Genomic DNA, 17,848 nt, shown 5'->3' on the forward strand with positions numbered 1-17,848 from the left:
GGGCATTTGTTACTCAAGCTAAAAGGAACTCAGACCGTGGATGTGGTTTGGTTACACTGCAGCTTGTGAAAGCCTACTGTCCCAAGACATGACATAAGACTCGTGACTTCACAATAAAAATGACAATATTTCAACTGGCCAGACACTGAAAAGTGTTGAAATGTATAGCTTTTATTGATATAATAACAAAAAAACGACATTATTAAGTTTATGAAAAATTGTTGTAATGTTGATAAGCTGAGCACAAAAATAGAAACACCTGCACAACACCATACAAAAGCCTTAAATAAAATACTTATTCAAAATGATCAGTTTTTGCTGAAAATACTACTTTAGTTGTTTGTACGTTTTCTCAACTCTATTGTAATTTTTTGATGCTGTACATTTTAGTGGAGTGGCATTGTACTACATTACATTATCATATATATTATGTTTGTATTATGTTATAAGTATTACAGTATAATGCAATTCAACACCACAAACTAAAGAATAAAAGTGACAATAGAGTTTACTAACCAAATTTCTGTTATTCTGTCAGAACTAAGTTGGAGAAAAGTAGTAAGTCACAGCTGATGCACTGGATTGAATTACAATGTGTTTTTTATTTGTTAGCCTGTGGTTTGACTGATACAAACAATCAGGAAAACAAATGTTGACACATTTAGAAACAGTGTGAGTCTTTCCATGAGTAATTAGCAGCAGCTACAGGTTTCACTTTTCTAGTCTCTTTGCTATCTGGCAGTGCAAACATAGACCTTTATAACATCATAAAACCCCCCTGCTAGCTTCCTCACATTAAACTTTGCCCAACTTGTGGGTGGTGACCTTCCCTCTCCTGGAAGCAGGTTACACCAGGTGACAGAACGAGATTTCTCCGAGTTTATCATTGACATCTGAGCCGGATTCCTAGGCGGCCATAGTGTAAGCTCAGGAGTTATGGTTGAGCTTGTGAGTTTTGAACGCCCTGCCTCGCCCACTACCTTTTCACTGGTATTGTGTCTGTATCTTGGCTCCACTTCCTGGTTAATTTCTAGTAAAAGCTGCCAGGCCTAGACCAGCCCATGCAACTTCAGCTTTTATCAGTCACTCGCCCCTTTTCCTGTTTCTCTACCAATACGACCAATCAGGTTTCCTTCCACCACTGGCAGCAGCGAGTCACTTGGCTGAGGCACTTAAAATCCGCTCTTCCAAGGAACTGTCACCCCCCTCACCCCATTCCAATTATCTTGCATTATCTTGGTCCGACCTTGAACCGGAACTCGACCCGAGTAGGTGATTCCTCACAGCAGGGCGGGGTAGGCAGGTTTGTTGCCTTCGAGGCCAGTTGTGAAATGAGGACAAGGGAGGAAAGTGAAATGATAAAGAAAGGGTCGGGTCAGGGAGAGCAAAGGGCCAACATAATTCTTCATCTTTTTGTTTTTCACAGTTGTTTTCATTCCAGACTTTGCCTATATATTTCTGTTGCTCTCTAATCTTGAACACTTGAAAGTTTTCGCCTGAGTAAGATTGTGAGTATCCTGATAGAATCTTTTCTCCGGTAATAGCACTAAGCTAATAACAATTCACATGGTGATATAAAACTAACAACTGCTATGTATTTTAGTAGAAAAAGGGGACCCATCTGCGCTTTAAGGTTTTAGGGATCAATGACTCGGTTATGTTTGCTCTGATTGCTCCCGCTTAAAGCCGGGTTGCTCAGTAGTAATGAAATGCGTATTATATTTATGAGCCAATCACTTTTTGAAACTAAAAGTGTTTTAATAAAGAGACACCAAAGGGAGGATTCTTGCTTTCTAATTCAGTAGGGTTAAATTAAAATGTGCAGTACCCATTTTAAATAACTGATTTTTTTGATAGTTTGATAGTAAATCTTTACCTTTTTGTTCAATAAAACCTGCCAGTTAGTTATTTATTTTTCTGCCTATCTAAGAAACATCTGAGGTTACACAGGGTTAACAGTTTGTTCCTTTTGTATTTAGGAATGACTGGTATGAGTCAGCCAAAGACAGAGATACTTCGAGAGTGGAAATTCTGCAGTCCTTAGATGATACATCTCCAGCACGATAAAAACACTTTTACTGACTGCTACCACATTCTGATGTCAATGTGCTTGTCAGTTAATGACAAAAAAATTGGGTGTGACTCCCTTGGCATGGGTGGTAGGGGAGTCACACACACACACACACACACACACACACACACACACACACACACACACACACACACACACACACACACACACACACACACACACACACACACACACACACACAGAGCAACAGAAATCTGAAGTAACAGTAAAACTGAAACTGGTTTACAGAAGACCGGTGTGGGTTGTTTTCTCCCCTGAATCGTAACATGTATATATCTGTCCTTGCTGCGTGTAGATATATGGGAGGGGGTAGAGGGACGCTACGGATGAGACGGAGGTGATGAGGGCGGAGATGGCATGGGGTTGGTCCTCTGTTAAAAGCAGTTGTTTGACTTGCAAAGCAGGCCCGGGTGCTTTTTCCAGTGGGTATTGCGAGAAGGCCCTTCCCTGGAAGCGCCACACCGGGAAACTCGGAAAGGCTGCTGCGCCGCTTTGTGCTGGGTCGCGGGCCTCGTCACCCCACAGGCATGAATTAGTGATAAGGAATGTTTCAAGCCATGAGGAGGTGTCGGGATCAGGTTTGTTGTCCTGTGTTTGCGCTTTCTTAGTGCTCTTTGCAGGGGGGTTAACCGGGGACAGGCGGCTCCTGCATGTACAGTAGTCCCTCGATGCACCGTTGGCACCGACTCCCATTCGTGCGTGTGTGTTTCTATGTATGTGTGTGTGTGTGTGTGTGTGTGTGTGTGTGTGTGTGTGTGTGTGTGTGTGTGTGTGTTACTGTGTTTTATCCTCCTGCCAGCTCAACGTCTTACCCGACAAAGCCGTGACCCAGGGTCAGCTATATGTATGGGGTGGGGGTGGGGGGGGGGGGATAACCCGCGACACAAGCTTGCAGCAAAGCCGGGTCTAGTGCAGGTGCTGTGTGTCTGTCATAGAGGGAAAAAAAGAAGGTCGGCTCGGGTCTGGATGGGCTCACAGAGATCTATTTCCACCTGTGAAGGACGTGACCAGTAGCCAATGCGGTTGCCCTTTGTGTTGCTCTTTCTTCCATCTCATCTCACTCTGCTCTCCCCTTCCCCTCTCTCTCTCTCTCTCTCTCTCTCTCTCTCTCTCTCTCTCTCTCTCTCTCTCTCTCTCTCTCCTCTCTCTCTCCCTCCTGTGCCATCTCTCTTTGTCTCTACACTCGCCTCCCTCTCCTCAGCGTATTCAGATGAGGGCTTTGGTAATACAAATTTGCCATGTCTGACAGTCCGTTTTTCATCAGAGCTTTGTGTTACACACTGGCTGTGTTTGCAGAGGCTTTTGTGGTCAGATGCCCATCAAAACTTGATTGAGTTAAGGGAGACGTACAGTAAGCAGCAACGGTGGAGCTGTTACACATTTTTTACCATTAATCAAACAAAGCAGTACTCTCAAAGATGACCTGTGTTATTTGAATGAGCAAACTTTATCCGTGACCCATTTAGAGGATCATGAGAAGTTTGAACAAACGCCTGCTCTCGGCGTGTTTTATAAATGCTTTACCCTTCCCCTCACCTGTGGGCAGAGCTGACACTTTGCCAGATCTCAAGGTGTGGAGATAGGCGTTCCTCTGCACAAGGGAGAACATATCGGAGGGGAGAGAAAAGGAAAGGTAAACTCAGGTAGAGAAGAGGATAGGCGGCCAGGTTAGGCAGGTTTAGTAGTGGGGTGTAGCGTACGAACATACCAGGAGGGCTGATCTGAAGGAATGTCAATTGAATGCCTCGCTCTTGTAGAAGGCAACACACTCAATGCACCCTCTGACCCTCCGCGGCCTCACCCCCTGCTGGGTACTCCCCGGCAGATGGAGAAGGGTGGAGGGGAGGGGAGGAGCGGTTGGATGTCCTATATGTGTGCTTATGTGCGTTTTGTGTTTTGTGCGTTTATCGATGCCTCTTGCGATGATACAGTATTTGCTTTGCCAGTGTGCGTGTGCCAGCTTGTTAATGGAGAAATCGAGGATGGCTTGTTCTGCCGAAACCCCTCTCCCCACTGCGCAGGCTTCAGTCGATCATTTTAATCTCCCCCCTGCCACACACACACACGTGAGCGAGGGGACAGCCTTTCCTGAAACTTGGCACACAGTACAGGGTGGGGTAACCAGCTCAGACCGGATTGACAACCTCGCTTTTTAATACTGTTCCCTCGCAGCTTGTTGCGTGTCCTCTTCCTCCTCCTGTGGAGTTTTTCCACAGGGTCCGCTCTGGCAGCACTCCCCCTCCCTCCCTCCCTCCCTCCCCCCCCTTTTTTCCTCCACCTCTCTCGCTCCCCTCCCCAGCTCTTGACTGACACAGAGTGAACAAGCTGCACAGTCCAGCTCCCAGAATGCACTCTGTTCCCAACTGCCCTACACCTATCTGTCCTCCTCGACCTCTTTTTTTGGTTTCTTGCACTACTACACACACACACACACACACACACACACACACACACACACACACACACACACACACACACACACACACACACACACAGGTAGATGTAGGCGTGTACAAGAAAACAGCCACCTGCCTACACACGTATATAGTACATAAACATCCTCACTAAGTCATTCATCCACTCATGCTGTTTTAGCAGGAAACACGCCTGGCCAAATGCTTTTCACAATTGTTGTGAGCCAACATAAACTCACATTATTGCACATTGTCACACTTGACATAGTAAATCTGTAAATACACCTGTTGTGTCAGACGATTTACTGTAAAATCAGTTGTGATGTGCAGCAATGCAGTGTTACTGCGTAGCATATCTCCAGTTACCTCAGTAACACACTCAAGGCTATTTGGTCCAGTGAAATGTTTGAATTGTCTGTTTGTGCCACTATATTACGTGAGCTACTCTTCACAAAGGTTACTTGCGGGGTTTTAACATATGTGGCAAATGTAAACCCTTTACTTAGAAGTTCATTTTCAGGTCAGGAAGAAAATGATTAAATGTCTTAACTTTAATTAGTCCTTTTTGGGCATGAGTAAGAAATCATGCTGTAGGAATTTGATGTGGATGGTTGGGGTATTAAATCACAAATTTTCATGAAACTGTCAACGTGAAAAATCAGAAGAGAATTTTTTGCATTGCCAATATACCAAGGAATAAAAATAAATCATTTAATATTTTATTTAGAGACTGCTAAAAAGTCAGTACACAGTTTAAATGATTGAAGGGTCATAAGCATACGATATATAGGATTGAGGAAAAATAAGTTTCAACGTCTTACAGCAGTATTTCATCGTCATTCGCAGTTTGACTGTTTGCCAGATGTTGCCATGATCTTTTTTTTAAAGACTTTTATGACTTTTGACATATTAAATCATTTTTCAGTCTTTCTTTTTCTTCTGAGTTGTGACATCTTGCTTTGAAAGCCATTACCAAACACGCTTTACAGCTGATCACAATACTAATTGGCATGCAACCTTATATGACCCAACTTTGTAGTTATTGCCAAGATACTTCAGAGTCTATAAGTGTACATTTTGTCTACTTGTATATGACAGGGTATGCTGCTATCGTTTGTATCTACGTGGTTCTTACTTTCTTATGTATGTGGTACCAAAGGGCCCGCTTATTTAGACATATAGAAAGACTTTATAAGGATATAAGGGAGGGCAATGTACTGTATATGACGATAAACTCTTGTGTTGGAATCAATTGGATTCAGTGTTCTTTTTAATCATCACAATTGATGTTAACTCTACACTTGTGCTACTTGAGATTAAAAATTTCAACTGTGTCCTCATGTTTTGTGTGTACTGGCTTGTGTTCGGAAGCATCCCGGTGTGACTGTGGCGAATCAATAAATCAATATTCCTCTCTCTTCCTTTATCCACATAAAGAATGTCATGAACTGATCTATTATTTCCTCTTTGCCCCCCTCCCTCCCCTCCATCCCATCCCTTCTATCCATTCCTTCTTCTCTCAGACAGGCAGACGGACAGACGGCAGGACGGATACACGGGTGGGGGCTGTGCTAGGCGGCTCGGCGGCAGGCTGGTGGAAGATGTCGTCAGGAGCCGGTGGGAGGGGCGGGAGGCGGCTCAGGGGGACGGCAAGCAGCGCAGGTGGAGGAGGCAGAGGAGGGGCCGGTGAGGCGGAGGAAGGCCCCGTGGGGATCCCGTTCCCTGAGCACAGCGCCGACATCCTGGGCAGTCTGAACAAGCAGCGGCTCAGCGGCCTGCTGTGCGACGTGCTCCTGGTTGCCGAGGACCGGGAGTTCCCGGCTCACCGCTCCGTCCTGGCGTCCTGCAGCTCCTACTTCCACAAGCTCTTCACTTCGGGGGCCGCCGCAGACCAACAGAACATCTACAGCATCGACTTTGTGGCAGCAGAGGCCCTGGGAGCGTTGCTAGACTTTGCCTACACAGCTACATTGACAGTCAGTCACAGCAGCGTGGCCGACATCCTCGCTGCTGCACGCCTCTTGGAAGTCCCACCCGTCCAGGACGTCTGTACACACCTGCTGGACACCAAAGTGCTCTCCCCGCCGGTACAAGACCATTATAGAACTAGAAGTGACATGTTTTTAAAGGTCAAATTAAACCTAAAACTGCCTTAATGAATTAGTGAGGCCATAAGCAGCTCATTATAAGTGTTGAAATGACACACAACAACTCGGAAACAGTTCATGCTGAGTAGATGTGTTTTGAAACTGCAATAACTCATTCAAAATGTAGTTCTCATGCTTCAGCCGCTTAGAGAATGAAGAGTCTGGTCATCATACCAGCCCCCTCATTAAATAGTCAGCATAGTCAAGCTTACATCATGGCCTTTATCAGTCTCTCTCACAATGCCAAACACACGCCCACAGCCTTTGGGTTCAACACTTACTCATTCTGAGCCAATGGCTTGTGTGGAAGGACGGCATGCAATTTCGACCAACTCCAGACACAGCATCTCGCAGCTACACTTCAACATGATCAAGCGTAGCTGTGAGATGCACATGCATGTGCTCATGGGTATAATAAACCCCTTGGGTGTGCATCCAGGATACACAGATAGGGATCTGCCTGTGCTGATAGGCCTTACAGTGGTAGATTTCTCATCAGCCTTCACCTTAGCTGATGTGCTTCATAGAAAGTGACTTTTTAATTTTAGTTTTTCCACTTCTACATAACTGCGGTACTTCTGTCACTCTCTATATTTTTGGCTTCCCCTTTTCTTCTTTTGTGCAATCTTTCACTGACTTTAAATGTCTCCTGCACTCACTCTCTTTGTTCCCCCGTCGTGTTTTCACTAGGCGGGCAGTGAGCGAAGAGCTGACGATGAAGATGAGGAGGGGAAGAGCAGAGGAGGCAGTGAGCAGGGGAACCGGGTGCGGGCCCGGGAGTACCTGGAGTACTTCCAGAGAGGGGCGCAATGGAGCAGCAGCTGCAGCACGCCAGAGCTCAGGGACCTGCCCACACACCTGCACTTTAACCACGGTAATGGCGGTGTCCCCAGCAACGGGGCCCCCGCTGGCCACGGCGAGTACTACTCCCCCCTGGCCCTCGCCTTGGCCCAGGCCCCCACACAGGAGCCAGAGGACGAGGATGAGGACGATGAGGAAGATGAGGACGGGGAGGCGGTGCAGAGGAACGGTGGGGGTTCATCTTACTACCCTCCGTCTCAGAATGGGCACTACTACATCCCCGCCGAGTCTCGGCTTGGGCAGGAGACAGAGGTGGAGGAGGGAAGCAGGGAGGCGCTGGCGAGGGAGAGGGGTTCTGCCAGCGCCCTCCTGCAGCAGATGATGGACTCCATCGAGAGGCAGAAGGAGCGTGCAACAACTGGGGAGGAACAGGGAGATGGGGACGACCCCGACATGGAATTTTACTTGAATTACTTTAACAGCACTCAGCATGATGATCCAGCATCCGGGGCCGTGACTCCGGGAGTGACGCCGCTCTGGTTATCACGGGGCAGAACAGGCCAAGACAGAGGAGGAGGAGGAGGAGGAGGAGGAGGAGAGAGGGGGAGTGGGAGAGAGAGGCGGCGGGGGGGTGGAGGAGGAGGAGGAGGAGGAGGAGGAGGAGGTGGTGGTGGGGGCGAGAGGAAGATGCGCTCTAAGGCCTTCCAGAAATGCCCCATATGCTCCAAGGTCATTCAAGGAGCAGGCAAGCTACCCCGCCACATCCGAACGCACACGGGAGAGAAACCTTATGAATGCGCCATCTGCAAAGTGCGCTTTACCAGGTAAGCCCAATTAATGAAGTGACTCCCCCATGTCACATGTACTCATAGTCATGGACTTGGCACCGGAGACAAATCGCCCAGCAGAGGGAAACACAACAGCCAGGAGTATTAGCACTAACCAACTTAGCTTTGCATTAAGGAGGCGGCGCAGTTTGTAAATCTAAATGTTTACCTTGTTAACGGGCTAACCTCACCAGTATTTTGTCAAACTGGCATGGAGAATATTCCATCTGTCAGAGAGGGGGTCAGATTCTAAACGTTATAAAGGTCTGTTTTATTGTGACAGCCTTCATAGCAAAGTCCTGGAATTTTAACATAGGGGTCCTATAAAAGAAGGCTGTGCCACGGCGGTGTTATCTAGTGGAGGGCTGCTATAAAGTGCTGTGTTCCGATACAGAGGGGGATTACAGGTCCTGGATGGTACTCAGTGTGCTCAAAAGCAATAATTTGAACTTTTGATCTCTGGTTATGTTGATTATTGCCCACGGCAGAGTAGTTATTCCACACACTCCCCCCCCTCTCTTTCTCTCCCTCTCACTCCTTTACCATCCGCCATGTGCCGCTCGCTTAAAAGGGGCTAGTCTACAGCAGTGAACCTGTATTTCGGACTCCTGCCTTTTCCTTGAAATCATTCCTTTAATTAATTAATCAGTGGACTTGTGCTGGAAATAGATGCAGCAGGGTAGAAATACCATGCTGGCATGGCAGGTAGGGAAGACCAATCTGAATTTGCCTTCTAGCTAAATTCGACCGGCAGTGGGAAGGGGGTTTTGTAATCTTAATCCTGTTTGATCAGGGTTAAGAGTGTGCCTCGCACGGTAATAAATCACTCGTGTCCTTTTAAATAATTCACCTCTGTCAGTGTGCCACTTTTTTCCAAGGCTTGTGTATGTGCGTGTGCACATGTGTGGGTTTCTCCTCGCTCATGTACATGATTCTTTGTTATTTTTCACATCCAGGGCACTGTTTGCTTGGACTGGGAATGGTTGCAGCAGGTGTATTTGTTGCTTGTATGACAGCTAATCCACTTACATGGTGTGTGCGTGTGCGTGTCTATGTGTGTGTGTGTGTGTGTGTGTGTGTGTGTGTGTGTGTTCGCGTGTGTTTGTGTATGTGTTTTCAGATAGACTTGTCTATACTATACTTGTTTGTTTAGGAGCCCTCTGCCCCGAGTGCAGAAGGGTTAGACGATTAAAGAGCTCGGGAGCTAGAGAGATAGTGAGGGCTAAAGTAGGGAGGGAGGGAGGGAGGGGCGAGAGTCAGATGAAGGCTAAGGCAGCCTGATAAAGTTTAGAGGGCGGCAGTGTACCATCACAAAGTAACAAAAAACCTTCCAGGATTTCATGAGATGAAGTTGAGGTCATAGTTTGGTCTTGTTTTAAGATTAATTGATGTTCTTGGGAACTAAGTAGTTTTATATGAGCTGTTTGAGTGACAACTGATCTAATACAAAATTCTATCAAATTACAGCTCGTGGGGATAGAAGTATGCTGCAAAATTGATGACGTATTACACACTCATCTTTATTTCAGTTAATAAAGTTTTCAAAATGAGTTTTCAAAATTATTTTGGAATTGTTCGGCTGAACAGTTCATTGAAGTCTTTATTTTTTAATTCACAAAACGTATCCATTTTTTGGTCATTCATCACAGTCAATTGTTATGGCCTCGTCTGAAACAGTGAACATTGAGCTTTCTCGTCAGTCCACAGTTGCGCTCTTGTGTGCAATTACACAGATAAAGATGTGAAGTTTATGGTTTCTCCTCAGTTGGCCTGGCTGCCCTCACAGAATAATCTCATTGGAAGAGATCCAAATGATGGTCGTTTAATAAGAAATAAAACCATCCAAAGCATATTAAGCTGCCCACTGTACATATGAGAATTAATAATGTATTTCAAGTTAATTAAATATTTGTACATGATGTTAAATAGCTCGATAAAAAGCCCAAAAGAGATCCTGAAGGTTGGCTGAGTGTACTGAGTGTGTTCAGATAGTTGTGAGTGGATCCTCTTGTGCATTTTTATTTTTTTTGTCGGTTTATTCTGTCGTTGATTTTCTTTATTTTTCTTTCTTCCAGGCAGGACAAGCTCAAGGTTCATATGCGGAAGCATACAGGAGAGAAGCCTTACCTTTGTACGCAGTGCGGAGCCGCCTTTGCTCACAACTACGACCTGAAGAACCATATGCGCGTGCACACCGGCCTGCGCCCCTATCAGTGCTCAAGCTGCTTTAAGACTTTCGTGCGCTCGGATCACCTGCATCGCCACCTCAAGAAGGACGGCTGCAACGGCATCCCCTCCCGCCGGGGCCGAAAGCCTCGGGTGCGGGAACCGGGGCTCCTCGATGCACCCCTGGGCCTGCTGAGCCCCGGCTCCGACACGGGCTCTGGTCCTCGTACCATCAGGGGGCGGCGGCGCTCGGAGGCATCCTCTGCGGCAGAGGTAGAGGGGACTGCTAGAGGCCACGCACACAGTCCTCAGCTGGAGGAGTTTGCAGGGGAGGCAGGGCCCTGAGACTGCAGGGGGACGACAAGGACACTGCTGGACACCATAGTCACTCTGCACCGCCTGTGAGACAGGCCAGTGAACAGAGAGGAGATAAAGACACACAAAGGCAAACTTAAAAAAACAACAACTAACTATTCCTCTATAAACCAAATCAGGGTGTCACAAAAAATCTAATCTTTATATTTCTTTTTCCTTTTTTGTTTAGGGAATGGAGTAGACTTGCAAGCACTTGAGTCGATTTATCTGTTAAAGAGCAAAGAACGCTTCAAATCATGTACCCATGACGTCCACTTTCTGGGCCATTTCTTTCTTTATAATATTAGGGGTTTTATACATTGGCATATGTGCTTAGGCAAATGTACGGTAGATACAAAGAAACGCGGAGCAACTATGCAGTTGATTTAGATTTTTATCGGTTTTGTCCTCACAGCCTTCAAGCTCTAAGCAAGGTGTCTATCAAGCACCTTCTGGCTGCTGTACGGGTGAAGCGAGGACAAATCCTCCCAGTGAAAACAACTCTTTTTCTATTCTTTTGCAGGTCTGAAATGTACAGTTACCATAGAAACAACATTGCCACAATATGGCATATGCAAGGAAAACGCACCACGATTTTGATGCAACAGTTTTTTCTCTCTAAATGTTCCAGAAAGAATCAGACAAGGGGTTTGATTGAAGTGTTACTTACTCTATAAAACGCGTCTATGGTTTGAAAAACAAATTCACGTCGAGTCAAATCCAACTTTAATGGGGGCTCTTCAATTGCAGGACTCGGGAATATGAGGGGTTGAGGGTTTGTGTTTTTAAAGCACTACCAATCGTCAATGTACCTGTTGGCTTGACTACGTTGCCTCTTAACCCTCACAACCCTGCAATTTCAGCATTTTTTTTTTTTTTTTTTTTTGGTTTTCCCTTTTAAATCTGTCTTAATTTTTGTTGTTGTCGTTGTTCCTTTTTGTTGACTGCTTCGGGTACTTGACACTTTATAATTGTATACATGTATATACAGCAGGTGGTGATATGACATTAGTCCCCTCTTAATGCTGAGGTGTACTTAACAATCGGGTTTTTTTCCTCTTAGGCTTGATGTCATATTTCTCACAGAGTGAAGCTTGTGGGTGAACGCGAAAAAAAACAACCCGTATGAGTGTTCGATGAGAGAAAAAAAACAAAAAAAAACATTGAGTCACCCATTTGTCCTCAAACTTAACACTTAACTTGTATAGTTCCTACCCAAAGGAGGAGGTGGTCGGATGAATGAATGTGCTTAACTTTGTGCAGTTTTTCGGAATCTGTCCTTGTGTGACAAGGCGCGGGTAGCATTTAACCAACAGCAGGTTAAAGGAATGGCAGGGAGCCCGAGTGAGAGAATGACAAAGAGTACGAAGAAGAGATAGATGAGCACCTTTTTTTTTTTCTATGTTTGCACAGCTTTACTAAAGATATCCAACAGAGCGAGCGAGAGAGAGAGAGAGAGAGGTGTATTTAAAGGAAGTGGGCTGGTGTTGGGGAGGCAGTGAGAGGAGGTTTATGTATCATGCTTATTCCAATCTTTTTTTTCGCCCAAGGGACCACACAACCGTGAGGCAACCTGTATGATGAAGAGAGCAATAAATACCTGTCCAAGTTGGGAGGCCAAATAGGAGCGCAGCTGCAGCTGGTTGATGGGGGAGGGGAACAAGGGGAAGGGGAGGGGGATCTCACAATGTCTGTTGCATTCCAAAAAATAATCTCCCCCAGCTCAGCCACGTTTCCAGGCAGGAGGGGATCAAATCAGGCCCTTTTTCTCTCTCCCTCTGTAGTCCTCTAATGCCCCCTGAACTAGCCTGGAGGGGATATTATTATATTAGAGCCTGGCGTTACTGTGGGTAGGACGCCTGGTGCTGGCAGTTTGGTGTGCGAGTGTGTTTATATGTACTTGTGTGTGTGTGTGTGTGTGTGTTTGTGTACGTGTGTGTGCGTGGCAGCCAGGGTCGCTCTGGCCACATCATCACTGTGTGAGTCAGCCACGGCCTGTTCAAACATGCACCCTGAGCTGCCAGCCCCAATGCACTTTCTCTGTCTCTCACACACAGGCTTACACACACACACCCACACCCACACACACACACACACACACACACTCTCTGCTCACACTGGGTCTAGGTATCCTATGGAGAAGGGGAAAACACCAGAGCTGATATATCCGTTTGAATGTTTTAAGCGACTCCCTGACTTCTGGATTTGTTAGTAAGTTTGTCCAAGTTGTGTTAATGTGCTCCAAATGCAATGTTGCTTTTTTTCAAACTAGCACATCTTGAGTTGAGAGAACATGCGTTTGATTTAGAGCCCCCACCCCTGCTCCATCATTGCACCCTGTAATATCCACAGTAAGGCTGTAGTTCAACTATCAGTCCTTTGCACCTTAATGGGAAAGAGGCAGGTTATGATTGCACTTTGTTACTGCAGAGGGCACTTTTGTCAACGAAACGGGTACTTTGAAACAAACCAGTTGCAAATGAGATCAGTCCTTTCTTCTGTTCGTTGTGGTGAAGTTGAGCTCCTCCACTGGTTTTGTTCAGGTTTTGACGACAAGCTGCCAAAAAAAAAGCCATCTAAAAAAACTGAAATGTTCAACTTCTCGACCTCCAAAAGAGACGCCGGGAAGGTTCCGATACAAACAAGTCGGGTTTTGTGACCTTGAGAAAAGACTAAATTAATCCGTGTAACTGATAGCACTTGAAGTTAGTTGTTGCTGGAATCTAGAGAGATGTCTTTGTGTCTTAATGTAAAGTAAAAGGGGATAGAATGAGGAGGCAGATCAAGAAGAAGAAAGGACATTGTGTGTATGCATGCGTGCATTTTTCTTTTTGTGCGTGTGTTGCTGGCTGGCAGGCTGGAGGGTCTCAGGACAAGCTTGGATAAACAAACTTTGTGTCTGCCCCATCTGTTCACCAGCTACTCTCATAACTACACGTGTTCTCCGAGGAACCACAGTGATAATAGGTCCACGGCACCGCACAAGCAGAAACACCGTATTGTTAAAACAACTCGTTGGACGGTTGCTTGTTTACTTCACGGCTCCCTCGGCGCAGATTTGCATAACTCTTTGTTTACCCCTGTTGGTCGTTGTCAGGGGTTGGCTTAGGTCTTGAGCGTTTTAGTTTCTATTTTTGCTCCTCTGTTATGATAAAGATGGCGTTTATTAATGCACAGTTTGACTCTCAGAGGCAGACCAATGCAAGCTGGGTATGTGATCGTTATGCTTAAAACCAATTTTGTCTTGATGTGGCAGAAGGTGAGACCTGTTAGCCATCCTTAACCTTCTTTGGACCTTAATATTTCCCCCAAAAGTCTTATGTTGTTTGTTGATTAACCAAAGCTTTTTTGCCCTCAATCCTTAGTCGACCGTGGAGATGTTGATAGTATGTCTATAATTTATCCAGACTGGGACTACCTGACTAAACCACACACAGATGTTCCTCCTCTTGAATACATATGCAGAGGCGTGTGTGTGTGTGTGAAATCATACAGATATTTACTTGAGTTTGCTTTCTCTCGCTCTTTGTATCCTTGTGGACAGTAGAATCAGAGGTTTAAGGATGTATAGTTTTATTCTGTCCGTCTACACTCTTAAAATAACGTGTTGTTCTACATTTTTCTAACAATGTCCTTGTGGCTGTGCGTGTGTTTGCGTGCGTGCGTGTGTGTGTGTGTGTATGCGTGCAAGTGTGGTGTAGGGGTAATGGTTTTGGGTTGCTGTGCCAGGAGGGTGGGGTAAATGGGTGCTTGGGTGGGGTTATGGATATAAAGCCTGATAGCACTGGAAATGGTGCTTTAGCTGAGAGAGCAAAAGTTTGCACTAATGTTTAATGTCCTTGTCCTGCTTATGGGAGAAGGGCAGGAGACCTCAGAAAGTCCTGCGAGTTTCCATGAGCACAGAGCAGTGTGGTTAATACTCAACGGTCTCTAAAAGAGTCCATCCAAACCCCTCCATAGAAATAATCATGTACAGTATATTAAGAAATATACAGACGTCCGACAACAACAAATACCAAAGGAGAAGAAAATGGCTTGCATTAGAGCCATTGGACATTTTAAGCTACCAATCTGTCGTTGGATTAATAGAGTTTTATTGTTAAATCTGAAGGCCTCTTGATAAAGAGAACTTTTGATGGACACTAGAAAAATTGTGTGATAACAGCAAATTGTATTTGCTCTTCTTGTTAAGAAATATTCCAAATATTCAACATTTAGGCACTTAGCAAATTCTCTCCGAAAACCATTTGAAACTTTAGATTTTTGTCCTGGTTTGAAGTGTCGGAGATGCAACTGTGTGACGGTGCCAGAGATATGAAATCCAGTTATTTTTAAATTATAGATGAATATGATGATGATGGGATTTTATCAACGTTTGTCTCATATTAAGTCAACTGATGAATAATGAAATTGTAATGAAAACTGTTGGTATTGTTGAACACTGTTATTTTGATCATTGGCTGGATTCAGTTTACTTTCTGAAAAGGTTTAATTGAATATAAACGTTCTCTAGTTGAAGCAGACTGGGACTTTGTGGCCTTGTCTGAGCAGCACTAAGCTTGTTTTTTTTTTTTTTTTTTTTCATATTTCCATACAGTTGTATTGTGCAGTGTGGGGCTGAGGCTGACTCCCACCAGGTGGACAATACAAACACCAAGGGCCACAGTGTGCCTTACGTGGGCAGGAACTGAAAAAACTCACAACTTTATTACCATAGACACTTTTTCTTTCCATATTTTAAAAACAAATTATAAAAGCGGATTGGCTTGGTACTAAAAAAAAAAAAAAAAAAAAAAAGATAATTTAGCATGTAGAGCATTACTTGAATGGATTTATAATAATGTGTCTGTACTAGCCACTACTTCAGAGCTTTGTCTCTCTTTGGATCCACTGGTGTGTCTCCAGTCTCAGCCCCAGACCAAGGTTACTCTGCCCCAGGCTACACTGAGACAGTCTAAGAACTTCATTGCAAGTGGTTTGTTTTTTTCCAAATTGACCTTGATATGTTGTTTTTTATTTTCTTTCCTATGCTGTTATCAAAGAGTTTTGGTAAATCTATCTGAGAAGGCCATAAAACAAAGACGACCAACAACTATGATAACAATTGTAACTGTAAATAATCAAAGCGAAGCAGGACGGGGTGACTGTTAATATGGAGATTGGTGGCGGCAGACTATTCGCTTTGCTTCGTCATTTTCCTGCACACCTGATTTTTTTTAATTTTCTTTTTTTCCATCAGGCTCTTGCAAGCTGAGCGCAGCATATGCAGTACGGCAGTATGCGCAGCGTGGCTCTGGCACTTGCACAGACAGCCCTGGGTCCTTCAGAGAGGCAGGCTGCTGTCTGTTGGCTGCTCTCAGCCAAGTGGGGACAGTTTGCACTTGGAGTCTCTCTCAGTCTCTGGGGAGGCAAAGGTTGGCATGCAGGGAGGAGGATTAAATACGGGTGGTAAGGGGGGAAAAAGCTGGATATTGTTTTTCAGGGATAGAAAAAGCCCAGGTTATCCAGGTGACTCTCGGCTTAGCCATGGTTCAGCGTTGGTCCTCTTAAGCTGGTAGGAATTGCATGGCCACAATATGATAAGAATTGTAACACAAAGGAGGTCAACACAGTTTTCACATTGGGGGAACCGCAACAATGAGAATGTTGCTGACCTCTTTTGTCTCTTTGTAAGTACTACTCAGGTGGAAAAAAAAAATACACTGCTATGCATTAGGTTTCAATGTCTGCTACGTTTATGGTATGTCTAATTACCCTCCATGTTGTTTCTCTGGATTCGCCTTTCTTGCTTCATACCAATATTTTCAACATGATAGTTCCCAGAAAGATGAAAGCAGGAACAGTTCCCTCACTGGCAAATGGCTGAGACCAGCCTATTTCTCCATCCGAAATTGATCCAGTGAATTGTTTGTTGGAGGGAAGGAAGCCACTGGAGATTCAGTCTTATTAGTCAGACTGTAACATTTTTGAAAGGAGATGGGGTTTGAAAAGTGTGTGTGTGGGGGGGTGTATGTTTTCTTACCCTCTTCTCCCATCGCTCCCCCTCTCTCCGGACTCGGGAGTCTACATCTTTGGCCTTTGATCAAAGATCACACGGACTCAGCAGGGGATTCGGCAGGAGAGAGAAAAGGAGGGAGAGGTGATTGGCTGATGTACGGGGGAAAACACGGATTCAGTTTTCAGTCACCTAAACTTAAATTAGGATACATTCCATAACTTCATACTGTGATTCCCACTTTGGAGTTTTTCCGGCAGGTGTAAAGGATGCAGACGGAGGGAGGGAACGGTCAACTTTTTGCAGTTGGTTGTTTCAGTCCGTCTGTCTTGCCTGACTTTCCCTCCACTGTGCGACAAACAGACATGTAGACGGACATTTTAAACGGCCCCACGGCGAAACCGATATCCTACAGCCTTCTTTTTAAGCTTCTGCGATTGTAACAAAAGCACTTTGCGAAAAGGCCATCCTGAATATTGTGTGCTTTTTTTATTTTATGGTTGTCACTATTGTTATTATTTTGTTGTTCCTGTTGATGTTTCTTTTTGTTTTTTCTCAGAGCAGATAATTATTTAAATGCAAAAAAACAATTTGATAAAAATAGAGAGAAAAAAAAAAATAACTTGAATATTTGGGATCTGGATTTAAGGTGGTTCCACCTCATCTGGACATAAACACACACACACACACACACACACACACACACACACACACACACACACACACACACACACACACACACACACACACACATCTCTGTTATTTTACCACCACACACGTTATATGCAGCTTGTTGCATAGTCACACAAAGGCAGAGGAGGGGGGGAGGCACTGGACAAACCTCCCCCTACCTGCTCTCTGCTTATTGTCTCAGATCTTGTTGGGAGAAAGGTCATTTGATCTCATTTTTTGGGAGACTCCTTTTCTTGAAAAAGAAAACCTGTATAACAGTTGCAAAGCTTTCTGAGAAGGCTCGCTGTGCTGAATGTTAAACATGCAGTGTTGTATCCACTGCGGAATCTTTTTTTTTTTTTTTTTTTTTTCTGCAATAA

At 45.0% G+C, this 17,848-nt stretch overlaps 1 protein-coding gene across 1 annotated transcript in view; it reads left to right on the forward strand.

Annotated features, from left to right (window-relative positions):
* The window catches only part of zbtb7a (zinc finger and BTB domain containing 7a), a 13,963-nt gene extending 3,077 nt beyond the window's left edge, over nt 1-10,886 (forward strand). The window contains exons 2-5 of the mRNA XM_054603015.1: nt 6,034-6,593; nt 7,344-8,013; nt 8,098-8,278; nt 10,357-10,886. Coding sequence (XP_054458990.1) covers nt 6,034-6,593; nt 7,344-8,013; nt 8,098-8,278; nt 10,357-10,792 — 1,847 coding nt within the window. The 3' untranslated portion in view covers nt 10,793-10,886. The remainder of the gene's footprint in view (nt 1-6,033; nt 6,594-7,343; nt 8,014-8,097; nt 8,279-10,356) is intronic.
* The last annotated feature ends 6,962 nt before the right edge of the window (nt 10,887-17,848 follow it).

Source organism: Anoplopoma fimbria, chromosome 8, assembly GCF_027596085.1.
Source record: "Anoplopoma fimbria isolate UVic2021 breed Golden Eagle Sablefish chromosome 8, Afim_UVic_2022, whole genome shotgun sequence".
Taxonomy (NCBI): Eukaryota; Metazoa; Chordata; class Actinopteri; order Perciformes; family Anoplopomatidae; genus Anoplopoma; species Anoplopoma fimbria.